Genomic DNA, 17,220 nt, shown 5'->3' on the forward strand with positions numbered 1-17,220 from the left:
TCAAGGAAGGCTTGGCCAGTAGAGATATAACAATCTATACAGACAACCAAGCAGCAATCGTGGCACTCAACAATTCAGTAATATGGTCAAGAGTACTGCTACTGGTAATGGTGGGGGAACAAGTCCGGCAAGTGGGCCTATTGGTCCTATTTGTCATCCCCAAGGTAGACCAATGGAATGGCTCTTTAATATATCTTATTCCTCTTATACAGAACTCATAGGTACAATGTAACAGACAACAATTTTCTGCCCAGCCAAAGTCGAATCCAGGTCCTTGGAGTTAGTAGCTTCATGCCTTACCACGGTGCCACCGCAGCCCCGAGAATAAAATAAAGGAAAAAAAAAGGGAAAATAATTTTTTTTTCTTTATTTCTCTATTTTTTCCCATTTATATATAATTTTTAATTACACCATAGTTTGAATTTTTATTTCATGTTATCTTATTCTCTTAGTTTGTTATTATTTTAATTGTTTGTATCTTTTTTAGCCCTCATGAAGCCCTGCAAACAATAAACAGTTTATTTACTATTCGAGTTATTTTGACCACACCCGAGGGAACCATCTATCTTTTATATTTTTGATCTCATATCTTTATCCCTTAAGTACTAAATGTTTTTTCTTTTCTTAATACTCCAAAGATGTTGACTATAACCAGGTTAAAGTAATAACTTACATTTTGTATTGTATTAGTTAAACAATTGTTTATTAAAGTAGGATGAAAATGTGAAATACAGGGAGCAATTTTTTCCTTTGATATTATTGATACTGTTAATAATCATATTTTTCTGGTTGTACTGTTTTAATTTTATTTTGACAGGATTATCTTGTTCGTACTCAGTCCCCGAAGAAGGTGCGAAGTTCATATCGAAACATTGGCACAATAAAATACCATTTAATAGTATTCTTCACTCCTGAACACAAAAATATCAAGAAATGTTCCGAGACTAGTACAAACTCTTGCAGAACATACCGCTATATATACAGATGCCTCAAAATCAGATAACGCAACAGTATCTGCCTTTGTGACACATAACAAAACCCATAAGAGAAAACTGCATCATCTCTCTAATATTTATATTGCAGAACTGAATTCCATAGTATCTGCCCTTTACTTTTGCATGTCAAATATACCAAATGGCAATATAGTAATAATATCGGACTCCATTAGTGCTCTTCAAGGACTAGATATAGATCGGTTCTCCTTCTCGTTCAACAAATTCATGAATACTTAATAATGTTAAAACAAATAGGTATTATGGTATTACAGGAAATGATGGCCGACAAAGCTGCTAGAGAAGCGCTAGTCCTCCCAGGTAGAACCGCAGCAATCTTAACTGCAAAGGAACTTGCTCGCCCTCTAAAGGAATGCATAAATAAAAGATGGCAAGCAATGTGGAATGAAAGTTCACCAAGTAAATTAAAATCTATAAAGAAAGATTTAAAGCCCTGGACTACATCAACCCAAAGTAGACACCTTGAAGAAGTAACGATCACCCAACTCAGAAAATAACACACATCCATCTCATAACAGGAGAGGCTCTTCCAAAATGTAATGGTAATCTGACCATCAAACGCATCTCTGGAGAATGCAATTATTACAAAATAACACTGAAGCAGTTAGGTATACCAACAAATGTTCCAATGGAGCTTAGAAACGACAAATCCGTAATAGAAAGAGTAACTAAATTCATCGATAAGACTAACTTATTAATCAGCCTTTGATTATTGTAATCATCTACTTACCTTACCTTATTTTTAGAATTAGAATATCTATTTTTCTCACCACTATGGCTACAAATACTATTAAACAAATTATTAATTAATCGAACACTATTAAAGAAATTATAAGTTAATCAAACACTATTAAACAAATAATAGTTTGGTCGGATTATATCTTAAACCCCACATTCAATATTTTAAACCAACAAACAACGGGCATTGATGACCAGGCAGTTGAACGCCATCTCAAAACAAACAAACTCCTGACCACACCTTCTCGCCCCTCTCCCAACCATCTTTTCCCATAAATTAATTCATGGTTAATTATAAACATATCATTAGCTGAATGAATTACTTTTGGACAATCTAAAAATAAATGTTATTGTAATTATAGTTTTTTATTTATTGTAATTATAGTATAAATGTTATTGTAATTATAGTTTTTTTTATAAAGATATAAATTGATAACATTAAAATAACACTGCTTAACTGATCATACATTTAATTGTTATTATAAAATGTTTTATAAAGATATGAATTGATAAGATTAAAATAACACTGCATAACTAATCATTCATTTAATTGTTATAATAAGATTTTTTATAAAGATATAAATTGATAAAATTAAAACAACACTGCTTACCTGATCATTCATTTAATTGTTATTAAAATTTTTTTTATAAAGATATGAATTGATGAGATTAAAACAACACTGCTTACCTGATCATTCATTTCAGGAAAAATTGTACTGAGGTTGAAATTAGTGAGAGTAGTCGTAGTGTTGGTGTTGAGCTGGGAGGCAGGCAAGTTATAATGAATGCTTTTAGAATACGATGGGTAAATTTGCGGTTGTAGTATGTTCGAACCCTGATAGTTATTATCTTCTTTTCGCCCAGATTTTTGCCTATTTTGTTCTAAATTCCTCTGATTTGTACCGAATCCAAAGTCTTGATAGTCCTCGTGGGAAAAGCCCGAAAAATGAGTCTGTTGGAAATAGCCGTATTGCTGATTGGAATCAATATGAGGAGTAAAGTCGCTCTGAAAATAATTGGAATTTTGTTGGTAGTTGAAATTGGACGAGAAGTCTACATCGCTCTGCTGAGCACCAATTAGCGATTCAGCACTATAGCTTCCACCTTTGTAAGAGTTGTATTTCTTTTCTGTACACTGATTCTGATTCGGAGCAAAATTATTTCTTTCTTCATAGTACATGCAATGATCATCTTTACGTTTGGAACAATTGAAATTAGCCCGAGGTTTGGATGTCTTTTCTTGCCTTTTGTAGTTTCTCTCAGTTGTCTTCTGCTTTTTACTTTTTGGATCAACTAACTGACTCACAGAAAAGAAATTCGCTTGACTTTTAGGAAATTCGTTTCTTTTTTTAATTTCATCCATTTTTTCTGGGGGTTTCTTTGCAATTTGTCCTTGTGGCAGTTGAACTTTTGGGGGTTCGAAAGTTTTATAGCTTTCTGAAGGCGTACTGGTACCTAATGCCAGATCCCCGACCAAAGTAGGAAGTGTTGAAGGTATCATTAGGTGATTATCTAACGCAGGTAATAATGTTTTACTTGGAGACCAAGAATAATTATTCGATTTCTTCGAGCTACAGAAATCAGAAAATGATTCTGTTGGAAAATCAACGGGGATGCTACTGTAAACAGGTTGCGATGAGTGGCTGGGGTAATTATTGGTTATCTCTGGTTCTTTCTGTTGGTAGTCTGCCTGTTCTCGGTTTTCTGGAGTAGTCATCCAGTTAACTGATATCCTGTTTTGCTGCTTCCTCTTCTTGTCTTTGTAGTTATAATATTCTTGATAATTCTGATAGAAATAACCTTTCTGTACGGCTTTATCTTTCTTTTTTTCGTAAGCCTTCTTTTGATCTTTAGGCACGTTAGAAAAGTCTTGCTGCCATTGGGAACCTTCCTTTTCACAATATTGCTGAAAATCATTACATGGAAAATGAGAATAATTATACGATTGAGTAGCGTAGCTATTCGTGACAGTTGTAGAGGATTTTGTTTTAGATTTTGATTCTACAGTTCTTTGATCTTTACTGAAATCAGGAAATACATCTTTTCTCTTCTCGCATGTTTTATTATAATTTGCATTCTGCTTTCCATGCATTTCGTTGACATGAAGGTAATCATTATTTAATTCAAACTGGTCGTTTGTTTTATTTGATTTTTGAAAATCAATTGAATGGAACATTTCTGTATTAGGCGGCTCTATGTTCCCAATCTGTAAGATAGTAGTAGGTGTTGATGTTTGATTATCATGATTTTCACTATCTGGTAGATTTTCATTGTTGCGGGAAGTTGATACGAGTGGAAATGCTAATAAGAAAGCTGCTGTAGGAGAAATTGATTCAGAATGCTGACCTCCAGTTGGAACTTGGAGAGAGCTGAACAGATCAGAAGAGAAATCAGACGTCAAACGTACATCATCTATTATAGGAATGAATGTGTTCCTCTCGGAATCTTTAGACTTTAAGAAATCCACATTCATATCACCTTTAAAAGAAGTTCCATCGCTTGAACAAATTTTTGAAGATTGATTTTCCTTCTGGGGCAAAGGATTGGCCATTACTGATACAGGTGCAGTTTTATTACTAGAATGAGGAGTTATGTGATCAGATGTCGAAGTAGAAGTCGAAGGTAATAACTGAAGATTTTGAGACGAGCAGCCACCTGTATTTCTCGCATTGACGGAGGCACTATTTTGACCACCAAACTGATTTGTTACTGATTCATAAGGAGTATTATCAAAATTTTTATAACCAGCAGCCCTCATCGAGTTAGAAGAAATCCTCGAAGGATTAGACGTAAATGAATTATTTTGAGAATGCGGAAGTTTTTGATAATTATTTCCATTGTAATTATAGACCTGAAAGTCATCTGAGCTCATTTCAGTCGAAACTGATTTATGAGCCGAGGATGATAAAAGTTTATGATTTTCGTGTAGTTGTTTCTCACCACTTGTATTTCTAATATAATCTTTATATTGACTTTGCGCATTTTCAACTGAATCATTCATTTTACGGTTATTTGGGTTAATATCAGGATTGCTGTTTTGAATATTTTTTCCGCTGACAGATGGCTTAGGGAGATAATTGTTGTAGCCATTATTTTCAGGATTTCTTTCAACTTCTCCAGCAACACGATTTTTTGAGGGAGCTGATTGTACACTGGTGTTCGTTTGTGAAGCTTTGGTAGAATCGGATGGATTATGAGATACAGGTAGAGTAGTTTCAATGAATCTGTTAGATTTTGAAACCTCTTTGTCCTTTGAATATGATTTCCCAGCCTCATTCATCTTCCTCCTTTCATCAACTGAAACATTAACATTACAGTTTTGATCACTGGCTTTTCCATCGACAAATGAAGCCCCTGAACTTATAGAATTGTTATATACAGCATGACTGGTGTTAATCTGAGCAACATTATTAGTACTAGTCACACTGGTTGCAATACACGAAATTTTTGGTTCTATAAAATTATTATGTGATACACAGTTACCTTCTGAATTTACTTTAGATTTGCTAGCAGAACTGTTTTCATACGGAATATTCTGAACTTTAGGTTGGTTTTCGGAACATAAATTTGAATAACCTGATGATGTTTGGGCAGACACTGGGTAAAATGAACTGTTTCTCGTCTTGTCTTTTTCTAAACCAGTTAAAGAATTACCTTTGTTGACGAGAGGTTGATTATCCCTGAACAATTTTTCTTGTGGGTTCCTTCCTACATGAGATGCATTGACATTGATTTGATTTTCATGGTGATTAGTCGTTTTTGAAGGTACGGTATTCACATGAGGACCAACACCAGATGTAAATTCATTAAAACCGCAACCACCTTGAAGCACAGCGGAAGTTGAGGGAAAATTTTGAAAAAATCCATTTCCATGAGGTGCAACAGATTCGTTGTGAAAACCGAGGTACATAAGTTGGCTTTGGTTCTGCGATTCGTTCTGCTTTTCTAGACCTGGCATCTTATTACATTGAAATGAAGAATTTTTGTCTTTAATGTTGCTGCTATTATCAGGCAAATTATTCACTGGATTGTTATAAAAATCTTTGCTACAATTGGGCTTCTCCCAGTTAGGTTTAGAAACTGAATTGTGATGAAATGACATATTTCGACCGCAAAGTTGTTTGTCGCCTAAACTCATGGATGACATAGGATCATTAAATGTACTGTAAGGGACAATCTTCTTCGAAAGATTATCAGTCAGAGAAGTTCTGTTCATAGATTTCAAATTAAAACTATTTTGCGAATAAGTGACTGTAGTATTTGGATAAAAGTTGGCCGAGCAATAAGATGTATAAATGTTGGCAGTAGAGTTTGCGGATTGATTAATTGATGAAATAGCTGTTGTACTGCTACATGGAGATTTTTCGTTTGCATTAAAACTAACCGACTTGTTAACAGTCTCACTGTAGCTTAGGTTCGGATTCTTATCGCTAAGTAGTGTTTCTGGCATTCTGTACGTAGTGTGATTAGTAAAAGATTCATTTGTCTTGGAATAAGAAAATGGAACATTGCTTTGTGGATACATTGGCAAATCAGGCCTTTGAGAACTAGTGCAAAAAGGATCGGTTGCCAGTGTAGCTTTCTGCTTACTGTGATTCGGCTGCACGTGATCGAGCTGGTTATGATTATTCTGTTGTTGAAAACTACTGTTGGAAACGGAGAAGGGATTATTTTTGCTTGCTGGCATAGTCAAGCTGCCAACACCAGTAACCAAACCATTAGGTTGATCAGGACATTTATCCTGTGGAAAAGAAAGGGCCTGAGAATATATTGCTTTCTCTTGAATATTTAAAGATAATGAATGCGTGATCTCATTTAGGGATGGAAACATTGTAGTATTTTCAACCAGGGCATTACTTCCAAGATCTGGAAAATCTAACCTCTGCATTATTTCTCGATTCGTTTGAACATTTTGGAACACTTTATCATTCGTAGAGGAGGATGAAACAGACGCCTTGGATATCAAAGTATCAGCAGAATTATTCAGTTCCGGGTTAGACTTTGAATGTTGAACACTCTCAGGAATTAGAGCATTGCTTGCTAAGACGTCATTGTGACTTGGAGTAGAGCTAGGTGCTTCAGTAACGGGAAGAGGTTCAGTTTGTCTTGGCAAAAGTGTATTTGAGCTATCTTTCTGCTGAAAAGATTGATTTTCTGAACTACGAAGGGTTGAATCAACAGCTGAATAGACACCATCGTTGGGCTGGCAGCTAAACAAGGATGAAGTTGATTTACTTTCATTATTCGTTGAAGAAACATACATTGGGACTTGCACCGTGCTTGATTGCACTTCTGGAAGGCTTTCTGTGAGGGTCAAAGTAAAGCCGTTAGGAGCTTCACAACTAGCAGCGGAACAAACCGAACTCTGGTTCTTTAAGTCATTGGATGAAGTATCATTTTTAAGAGGACTGATTTCGGTTTCCATCGAAGATCCTGCAGAACTACAAACTGCAGAAGTACTAGCCTCTAAACTTTTGTCATTAGTATTGTCAACAACTAAAACTTCAGTATTGTTATCTTCCAGATTCACTGAAGATAACACCAACAGATCTGTAGAAGCTTCTGGATTACAAGATTTTTGCTCTTTTTCAGATACAGCAGTTTCTATCGCATTTGATTCAGAAGAAATATTATTTTCTTCAGTTTTATCGGTCAGATTAGAACTATCAGCTGAGTTTTTACCCTGATCCTTCGCAGAGGTCGGAAGTGGTTCCTCATATTCATCATTCAAAGCTTCAACAGGAGATGAAGCAGCTGGAAAATCTGAATCGTTAAGACAATCCAGATTAGTATCAGAAATCGTACTGGTAGGTACTAAAGTATTTGTTACTATAGCATTGCTAGTATCAGAAAGTACTAGTTCATCATCATTTCCAGATGATTTTGGCACATCTATAACTTCATTTGACATTTCCTGCTCGTGTGTCGTAGTTGCTTCAGTTAGGGTGTTGGAAGTATCGACTGATACACTTTTAGAGACCTGCTTAGAGCTACTAACCTCAATATTTATACTGTCCATCTCTTTTGATAAATTAACATCATTCGTAGAAGCTGTTTTGTCAATTTTTTCTTGATTGGAAGGAAGTGTGACATTGTCTAATTTTCTTTTTTTCTTAGCCTGCTCTGAGTCAGTATCATTTTCTGCACTCTTGCTTTTCTCAGTTTTCTTTGAAGTATTTTTAGGTTTCTTTTTAGTACGAACCCTCGGACACGATTCCAATCGGAAGGTCTGAATGGCAGGAATAGGCGCCTTGTTGGCAAATGTCGTTTTTGTAACATCTCGTTTCTTAGGAATTATTATTTTATCTTTTTTCTTGGCAGTTGGCATTAAAATGACAGTAGGTTGTGGTTTTACAAGAATCTGAGGTACGATCGGAGGTACATTGACTATTCTACCATCAGCAAGGATTAACGTACCAGGACCTAAATTTGAGAGTATATTCTTTTCTAATACTGGTACAGTCTGAATCCCAGAAGCCATTACCGGTGCGCTGATGATATTACTTTGAGATAATGTAATAATATGCGAACTATTGACGATAGTCTGCGTGGGGATTGAACTGGAGCTTGTAGTAGTAACAATGTTAACAGTTTTCTTACTTATTACAGCTGGTGTTACTTCTTTCACAATGTTTGGTGGTAAAATGTTGTTACCGATGATTGGAATCGTTTGAATTGAGGAAGGTACAATCGGTAGATTATGGATTCCACTTCGGAGGGTAGGCAAATTTTTACCGTTAGCGTCTATAGAAGCTCTAATGCTTGATAACAGTTGAGTTCCTCGAGGAATCGAAGCAAGCGGAGCTGCATTATTGCTAAGATTATTGTTATTAGGAAGTAACTGTTTAACCACAGGAAGACTTTGAACCCTAGTGGTCATAACTGAAGCACTAATTAAAGGAGTTGGAGTAGCAGTCAAAAGTTTCGTATGATTAGTCCACGGTGGACCCGGAACCGAAGAAACACATGCAACAGTCGGTACATTTCCTAAAGTAACTACTGTGGGAACGGCAGTGACAACTGGATTAGATTCTTTTAGGGGCTTCTTTTCCGGAGCCAATTTCATACAACCACACTTAACTTTCTTTATAGTTGTGGCTTCATCTTGTGAAGTTTTTGCTTCTTCTTCCTTATTGTTTCCAGCTAAAAGGAAAAATGTTTACATTATTAAATTTCTTTCGTAAACAAGTTTTTTTATTAACTAAAAATGAATAATATGAAGAAAACATAATTTCGCTCCTGGGTATTGTGTTCGAAAAAAAAATTTCTGTTTCGAATAGGTGTTGATTTTGACATTTCTAGATTATAAATTAAAAATTATCACTTATTTAATGTGGTAAAGTGAAAGAAATTCTTGCATATATAACTTTTTTAAAATTTATCACATAATATAGTAAAATGAGTAACCATTCAGACACAAGACATAACAATTAAAAAAGCAAAAATATTACTCAAACATAATTGGTGTTCAACTCCAAGCACTTCACCATGATAACTGAACTAGAACCTTCTTCAGGAGGAGAGAGTTGCCAACATTAAAACATTTGAACTATTCTAAAATGAGGATAAAAGTTTAAAATTCCCTAAAATCTTTAAATTCAAAAAAATAAATAAAAATTTTTTTACTATAAATAATTTTTAATAAGTCATCCGATTTTATATAAGCATTTCTAAAATTTTTCATTATTTGATGAATACTATGTCAACAAATAAGAAATACCAACTTAAAAACATACAATAATTTATTTAAAATGTCAATTGTTTCAGAAAAGATATTATTGAGGTCTTTGGAATCAGTTTTAAAATTTACAACACTATTTAATTTTTTTTTGTAATATATAGTGCCTCTAAGTATTTTAATTTTTGTTCTGGCCTTTTTTTATGTAAAATATGTGGGTTCTGAAAATCAAATTTATGTTTAAATTCTATACTATGAAGGGCCATTAGTACTGTTTATGTTTTTGCAATTTCCTTTGTGTAGCTCACTTCTGATTTTTAATTTTTTGGAAATTTCTCCAATATAAACTCCTTCACAATTTTGACAATTTATGTTGTAAATGACATTTTGTTTTTTCATTTTTTTCTATTTTACCTTTCATGTTATTGAACTAATTTCCTAATTATTCTTGTTATATAAATATAATGTATATCATTTAATGAGGATGGTACGGAGATAGCTTAAAAAAACTTGGTCACAATGGTCTCAAAAATAGATACTTATCTAACAAACTCAGTTTACAAACAAATTCTCAATTATGTAACTCAATTTTGAATGGCTTAGAAGCAAAGCCAAAAAACACAAAAGAAATGAGGGGGTTGAAAGAAAGAAGTTGAGGTTTTTTAATACAAGCTGAATTCACAAACAAAGTTTCAATGCTTTACCTCAAAATTCAGAGGAGCTGTTGAGCTACGTAAAACCATAAAAAAAAAAAGTTGGACATATCCACATTTCGACTTAAATCCACACCCACTTTTATATTATTTTTCTACCTAAAAAAACCTTTAACACTGAATTTCAGTTCATTTCATACAAAGGGAACTGCTGGAGGGACCCAAAAGTATATGTATAATTGATTTAAAATGCAAACCCATCTTCCCCTGTTGACGATACAATACAAAATTTAAATTTTTCGGAGGAAATTATGACAAAAAGATGTTAAATTACTGGAGTGTACTCTGTACAACATGAAGTAGTAAGTATTCTACATAATAGAAATAAAAACAATTTATTTACTTTACTTTCCATATTAAACAAGAGGTTAATATAAATCGAGAAAGTAAAATAATAAATCGGCAAATTTCCTTATAAACAGTTTTTACTACAATTAAAACCACATATAAGTTATATTTTTGAAAGCTAACAAATATTAAAATTCAATGAATTGATAAACAAAATATCAATGGAATAAATTTACTTTACAAGGTAAATTATATTTTAAATCTAACTTTCAACTATGAATTATATGAATAAAGATATCTTTGTTATATGAGTAAATGAATATGCTATGGATTACAAGATTATGTGATTTATTTTATATATATATTATGGCTAATTTTAATTTACATGTTTTTGGGTGTAAAAATGAAAATAATACCCATTTTAAGATAGCGTGTTCGTGCATAATTTTACTTTAACTCTTCTTATTCCTAACATATTAGAGGTTCTATATATGTTTACATATGAGCTAAAAATGAAAATAATGTTGATTTTAAGATACCCCACTAGCATATCACTTTACTTTAACTTCTTTAGTTAATTTAATAATAGGCCAAACATAATTTACTTTACAAAGTGAATTGCACTATAAATGTAACTTTAATCTACTTATGGGTTAATTTATTATAAGTTTATTTATCAAAATTTAGTTATACCATCTATTTCAATGAAATTCTAAATTCTTGATAAATTTCATAGCAAAAACTGAATCAGAACTTTAAATCAAATATGAATAATTACCATTAATAAACACTATAGAACATAGGATATACAATATATTTATATTTACAGACAAATTTTACTTACATGATTTATTCTGATTAGAAAGTAATACACCTTGCGTAGCTGCTTTCGGCTTCCTCTTCCTACGTTTTGAATTGGGAATGGGAACTCCAGCAGATCTTAAAGCTTCAACCAGTTCTTTAGTTTTCAATAGTAAATGAGCAACTCTTTTCCTCAACTTTTCACTTTCGTTTTCTAGAAATGAAACATCTCTTATGTCAACAATCAAAGGATTTATATTATTGAAACCATGAATGAATATAAAAACATACTGAGTGCTAAGTCTTCACCAAGCTTCATGATTTCCTCATTTTGTCCCTGTAAATACTTTATGTATTCGGCAGCTTTCCTCAAAATTTCTACCTTGCTGAGGTTCACTGTCGGATCGTGATCAGGTAAGAGCTTACCAAGCTCCATAAAGGCGACATTGAGCTTATCTCTTCTGTCTTTTTCAAATCTCCGAGAATTTCTGAATCACACATGAATACCAAGAAGAATTACATTTTTTCATAAAAAATTAAAGAATAAACAAACTATAAACACTTAATAAATACATACTCTACTGTCTTTTTACCACCCATCTTTTAATATTGTAACAAACAAGTAGTATTAAGTTATGCTCATTTAAAATAATCTAAAATCAATAATTATCACAGACTTAAACTCAAACAAACTAAAATTAATCAGCTGCACAACCAAATTCTTTGAGGTTACTAATTGGTGCTGCCATCTCTTGGCAATGGTGACAGTTTGTAATTCATTAAGTTAGTTACAAAATCTACAGATAGCGCTCTGTATAATAACACCTAAGTGAACAGAATAACCCTGTTATAGTACAAGATCCCAAGAGAAGAAAAAAGGCAGTAACTTCACCCCAATTTTTTATTACTTTAATGAAAACTATTTATAATTACTAGTCAAAATTGATGAGTCTGCCAAGTATAGGTAGGGAGAATAAAAAATGGCGGCTGTTTCAATGCCTTAAAAAAAATTAAATTTTCATTCAGAGCTCTATATCTTTAAAAGTACCATCAACTCTAGAACACTTAACAGAACACCATTTTAAGAAGAGCAAATTTGCTAAAATAAGAGTCATTAGCGAGCTATTTACGTTTAATAGTTCTCAAGATATAGCTTTTTAAAAAGCAACATTTCATAAAAAATGTACTGAAAAATCAGTAGTTAGTGAATATATTTTGAGAAATCTATATCTCAAAAACCATTTGACGTACAGATATCTATTAACACTCAAATTAAAGCTAGTTTAATGTACTTTAAAGTAGTTTATGATATTTGTCTTCGTAGAAGTTGTAGTTTTTATGATATTTTCCAAAATAAATTCACAAAATGTTAATTTCTAGTTGTTCGGATACAATTTATGAAAATATCATAAAAACAACTACTCCCACTAAGACAAGTGTCATAAACCACTTTATAGCACATTAAACCAGCTTTATTTTGAGTGCTGGCAGACATCTTTACGTCTTATGGTTCCTTAAATTTATTTTTTTACATACTAAAATTTTGGTTGAAATAAATAGAAATCAACATTATGTGAGTATATATATTGTCGAATAACGTGAAAACTACAACCCCTACGTATATAAACTACTTTATAGTCCATTAAACTAGCTTTAATTTGAGTGTCACATCTGTACGTGTTATGGTTCCTGAGATATAGATTTCTTAAAATAAATTCACTAACTACTGATTTTTCAGTCTAATAAAATATTGAACGTAAATACCTTTATCAGGGGTCATATTTTAGCAAATTTACCCTACTTCAAATGATCTCCTCTTAGGTTTTCTAGTGTTGTGGGTAGTTTTAAAGATATAGAGCTCCCAATGAAAAATTAATTTTTTTTAACTCATGAAGAAGATGGTCAGGGATGCCGTCACAAGAAAACAAAAATAGTTGACAACTATTTATTTCCCGACGTTTCGCCCCACTTTGTAGAGATTCATAAGGGCTAAAAAGATACATACTCCGGTGTCCACTCTGATAAAGTGACGGGTATTTGTCGTGTAAAAGGATAATTTCAAGGCACTGAGGGGGCATTTTTTGGTTCGTATAGTACAAGAGGGCAAAATTCAGGGAAAAAATTCAGTTGTTTCACACTAATTTTTTATTACATTAATGAAAACTATGTATAATTACTAGTCAAAATTGATGAGTCTGCCAAGTATAGTTAGGGGAAAACAAAATGGCGGCTGTTTCAAAACGTTTAAAAAAATATGATTTTATATTCGGGGCTCTATATCTTTAAAGGTACCAACAAACGAGAACGTCATTTAAAGTAGAGTAAATTTGCTAAAATATGATCCCTAATAGAGATATAGCTTAAATAGTTCTATAGATATAGCGTCCAATAGTTCTCGAGATGTAGCTTTTTAAAAAGCAACATTTCATAAAAATGTACTGAAATATCAGTAGTTAGTTAATTTATTTTGAGAATTGTATATCTCAAAAACCATTTGACGTACAGATGTCTATTAGCACTAAAATTAAAGCTAGTTTAATGAGTTATAAAGTAGTATAAGACGTTTATTTTAGTAGGAATAGTAGTTCTCATGATATTTGCTAAAATAAATTGACTAATAGTTGTTCGGACAATAAAGTTTGATTTATGAAAAACTTTATTTCAGAAACCATTGGACGTACAGATTTCTGCGCTCAAATTAAAGCTAGTTAAATTTACTATAAAATAGTTGATAATATTTATCTTTGTAAGATTAGTTGTTTTTAAATATGTATTTAAATGTACTATAAAGTAGCTTATGATGTTTGTCTTCGTAGGAGTAGTAATTTTTACGATATTTTCCAAAATAAATTCACTAAATGTTAATTTCTAGTTTCATGTTATGATAGTTTTCTCAAAATAAATTCACTAACTGTTGATTTTTAAGCGAATTACTTATGAAATGTTGCTTTTTAAAAACTATTGAACGTAAATAGCTCTATTAGGGCTCATATTTTAGCAAATTTACTCTACTTTAAATGATGTTCTCTTAGCTTTTCTCGTGTTGTTGGTACCTTTAAAGACATAGAGCCCCGAATATAAAATTATATATTTTTAAACGTTTTGAAACAGCCGCCATTTTTTATTCGCCCTACCTATACTTGGCAGACTCATTAATTTTGACTAGTAAGTATACATAGTTTTCATTAAAGTAATAAAAAATTGGGGTGAAGTATCTGACTTTCTTCTCTTCTTGGGCTCTTGTACTAGTAGACAGAGATGAGCAAAGATTAGCTACAGTTGAAACTAATAGCTAAAGTTGCCATGGTTACGACCCTTATTCATGAATGAACCATTGATAAATATCGTATCCATGGCAATCTTAGCTGTTAGTTTCATAGTAGCTCAGCTCTGCTAGTAGAATCAGCAGCATCAGAAGTTTCTAAACGTCAAAAAGGTACCAGTTACGCGGCTGGTAACGTATGTTAAGGTTAGCAATGCTATATCCTATCCTAAGCAGAAATTCCAAACTAAAATTAGAAACAACTGTTCTTATATTTAAAACAATTCTCTGGTCACTGCTGATGTACGGTTGTGAAGTCTAAGGAGCGGCATCCTTCACGAAAAGGAAAGAACTACAATCTTTTCAAAATAAAGTCCTAAGAATCGCAGTTAATGCTCCTTAGTTAGCCAATTGCATCACGAATTACAAATGGAGTAAATAGAGGATTACATCAAAAAACGGTTCATGAAGTTCCACCCCCCAGTTACCGAGAGTAAAGGAGCGGTTACCTACAACTTGGGAAACCCAACCTCAACCCGAAACTGAAGCCCAGACTGCTGCAGGATATTCTTTTATACATTTTAATATATGTAAAATTAATTCATAGTCACACTACCTATATTTTACTTTTATTATTACTCATTTTATTTATTCATTATTATTTTTTTCTATTTTCTTCTCTCGTCCCTTTTTCAAATTAACTTGTTTCTTTTTGCTATTAGAGGGAAATTGTTTATTTGTACCAATATCATTATTTTTTTGTTATTAATTTTACTTTCCTCTTTTATGAAGAAGCATTATTCTTATCTATTTATTTTATTATATTTTCTTTTCTTCTTTTAATAACATTGTATATAGTTAGGGGTATCTTTTGTACGAGACTATACTCTCCCCCCCTATAATCAACTTTTAAAAAATATATATATAATATAACTGTTATATCAACCATGTAAGGCCCATACCAGGCCGATCTGATATAAAATAAAATATAAACAAAAAACAAAAAAGATATAATTAGGTCATCAAAAAAACATATGAAGGCCATCACAAACGTAATTCTCGCTTTACGCTGATAACCTTCAAATTTCGCCATTGAGCACTTCTCGCTTGTCTTTAAGCATCACGTGGATTTAGGTAAGAAAGAGACGTGAATCACACGTTTGAGGCCGTGATAAACATTCATTTAACACAGTAGAACATTAAGCTAGTCCTTGTGATGCAGATAACGGAATATTTTATAGTTTAAAACTAATTTTAGAGTACAAAAGTTACATGTAAATAAAACAGACTTACATAAAATATAAATAAAAAATAGTAAGGCAGTTAGAATATATATAAAAAAAAAAAAAGGAACGATTTTATATTGTTAAATAAAACGTTTGCGAGAGTCAGTACTTTTTCAAAAACATTTTCAAGCTTCAAAAGACCAAAATATGTTGTTGCTTTTTTGTGTTAAAAACCAGTTTCTCGAAGGTTTACTTATTTTATTTGTAGCCAGTTTTTTCCCCCACAATTTGGAGTGCTTTTCTTTATTTAGATTTGTCCTTTTCCTTATTTAATTTAACTTTTTTTCATTGCTATAATTTTTAAGTTCTATATAAAATGCTATAATTCATATCATCATTATTTTGATTTATATTTATTCTTTCATGACGTTTATTTAATTTCTAATTTCTTCTTCATTTCCCATCTGTTAGTGTTTAAATTTTGTGTTCCCACATCTATTTTTCTTTTTTGTTTTATATACGTCTCTTGCACTTTTTAAACTGTTTATTATACGTATTTTTGAAATTTTTATTCTTACCATTCTTACGTAATGTTTCATTGTTTATTCAAGTTTATTTCATATTAATACTATTTTATGTCTTCCTTCCTTTTATTTACATATAATTTTCTTTTCACTTATTTTTTATATAATATTTATCCTGCCTTAATTTACCTTTTTGTATCTTATTGTTGTAATGCTCTTAGTTGTTTTTGTATCTTTTTAGCCCTGATGAAGCCCTGCTAAGTGGGGCGAAACGTCGGACATTAAATAGCTAAAAACTATTTCTTCTTTTTTTACCGCAACCCTGACCATCTTATATTTAAGTTTTACGGTAAACTATATATATATGTCTTTAAATTTTGATGCTATTTAGCTAGAATTTTTTTTAAAAAATTAAATTCTATTTTTTTGTTACCCTCTGGAAATAACCTTTGATAACTTTCTGAAGCAGACACACACTCAATATTATGTAAAAGGAATATGGTCCGTGTACGGCCAAAACAATTTATATAGTAATAAACTATTTACTATAAACCAATGTTTGGCTCCTCATTTTTTGGCAGGGCTAAAAAAAGATACAAACGACTAAAATAATTTAACAAACTAAGAGAATAGATAATATGACATTAAATTAAACTAAGCTATGGCTAAAAATTATTTAAAATTTGTGAACATTTATTTTATAAATTGAAGAAAATACAATAAATTTATTTATACACTTTTATTTTTAAATAAATTTTCATCCTCACACAAGACTGAAAAGAAGGAAACTGCACGCAGATTCCGACTATTACAGCACTTACTAGACAAACAGTCTAAACTTCCAATCCATTACAAAAGACTGATCTACATAAGGCCCATCTGGACATACGGAGTTGAGCTTTGGGGCTCCACTAAACCTTCGAATTCCTCTCGTATCCAATCTTTACAATCCAAAATCCTTCGTAAAATCCTCAATG

The 17,220-nt window shown here is 32.1% G+C and overlaps 1 protein-coding gene across 1 annotated transcript in view; it reads right to left on the reverse strand.

Moving 5' to 3' along the window:
• The window catches only part of LOC106688225 (serine-rich adhesin for platelets), a 19,595-nt gene extending 7,616 nt beyond the window's left edge, over positions 1 to 11,979 (reverse strand). The window contains exons 1-4 of the mRNA XM_014432588.3: positions 11,809 to 11,979; positions 11,523 to 11,719; positions 11,275 to 11,445; positions 2,440 to 8,894 (exon numbers count right to left, since the gene is read on the reverse strand). Coding sequence (XP_014288074.1) covers positions 2,440 to 8,894; positions 11,275 to 11,445; positions 11,523 to 11,719; positions 11,809 to 11,831 — 6,846 coding nt within the window. The 5' untranslated portion in view covers positions 11,832 to 11,979. The remainder of the gene's footprint in view (positions 1 to 2,439; positions 8,895 to 11,274; positions 11,446 to 11,522; positions 11,720 to 11,808) is intronic.
• Positions 11,980 to 17,220: the final 5,241 nt, after the last annotated feature.

The sequence above is a fragment of the Halyomorpha halys genome, unplaced genomic scaffold (assembly GCF_000696795.3).
Source record: "Halyomorpha halys isolate HHAL.00 unplaced genomic scaffold, Hhal_1.1 Scaffold1084.1, whole genome shotgun sequence".
Lineage (NCBI taxonomy): Eukaryota > Metazoa > Arthropoda > Insecta > Hemiptera > Pentatomidae > Halyomorpha > Halyomorpha halys.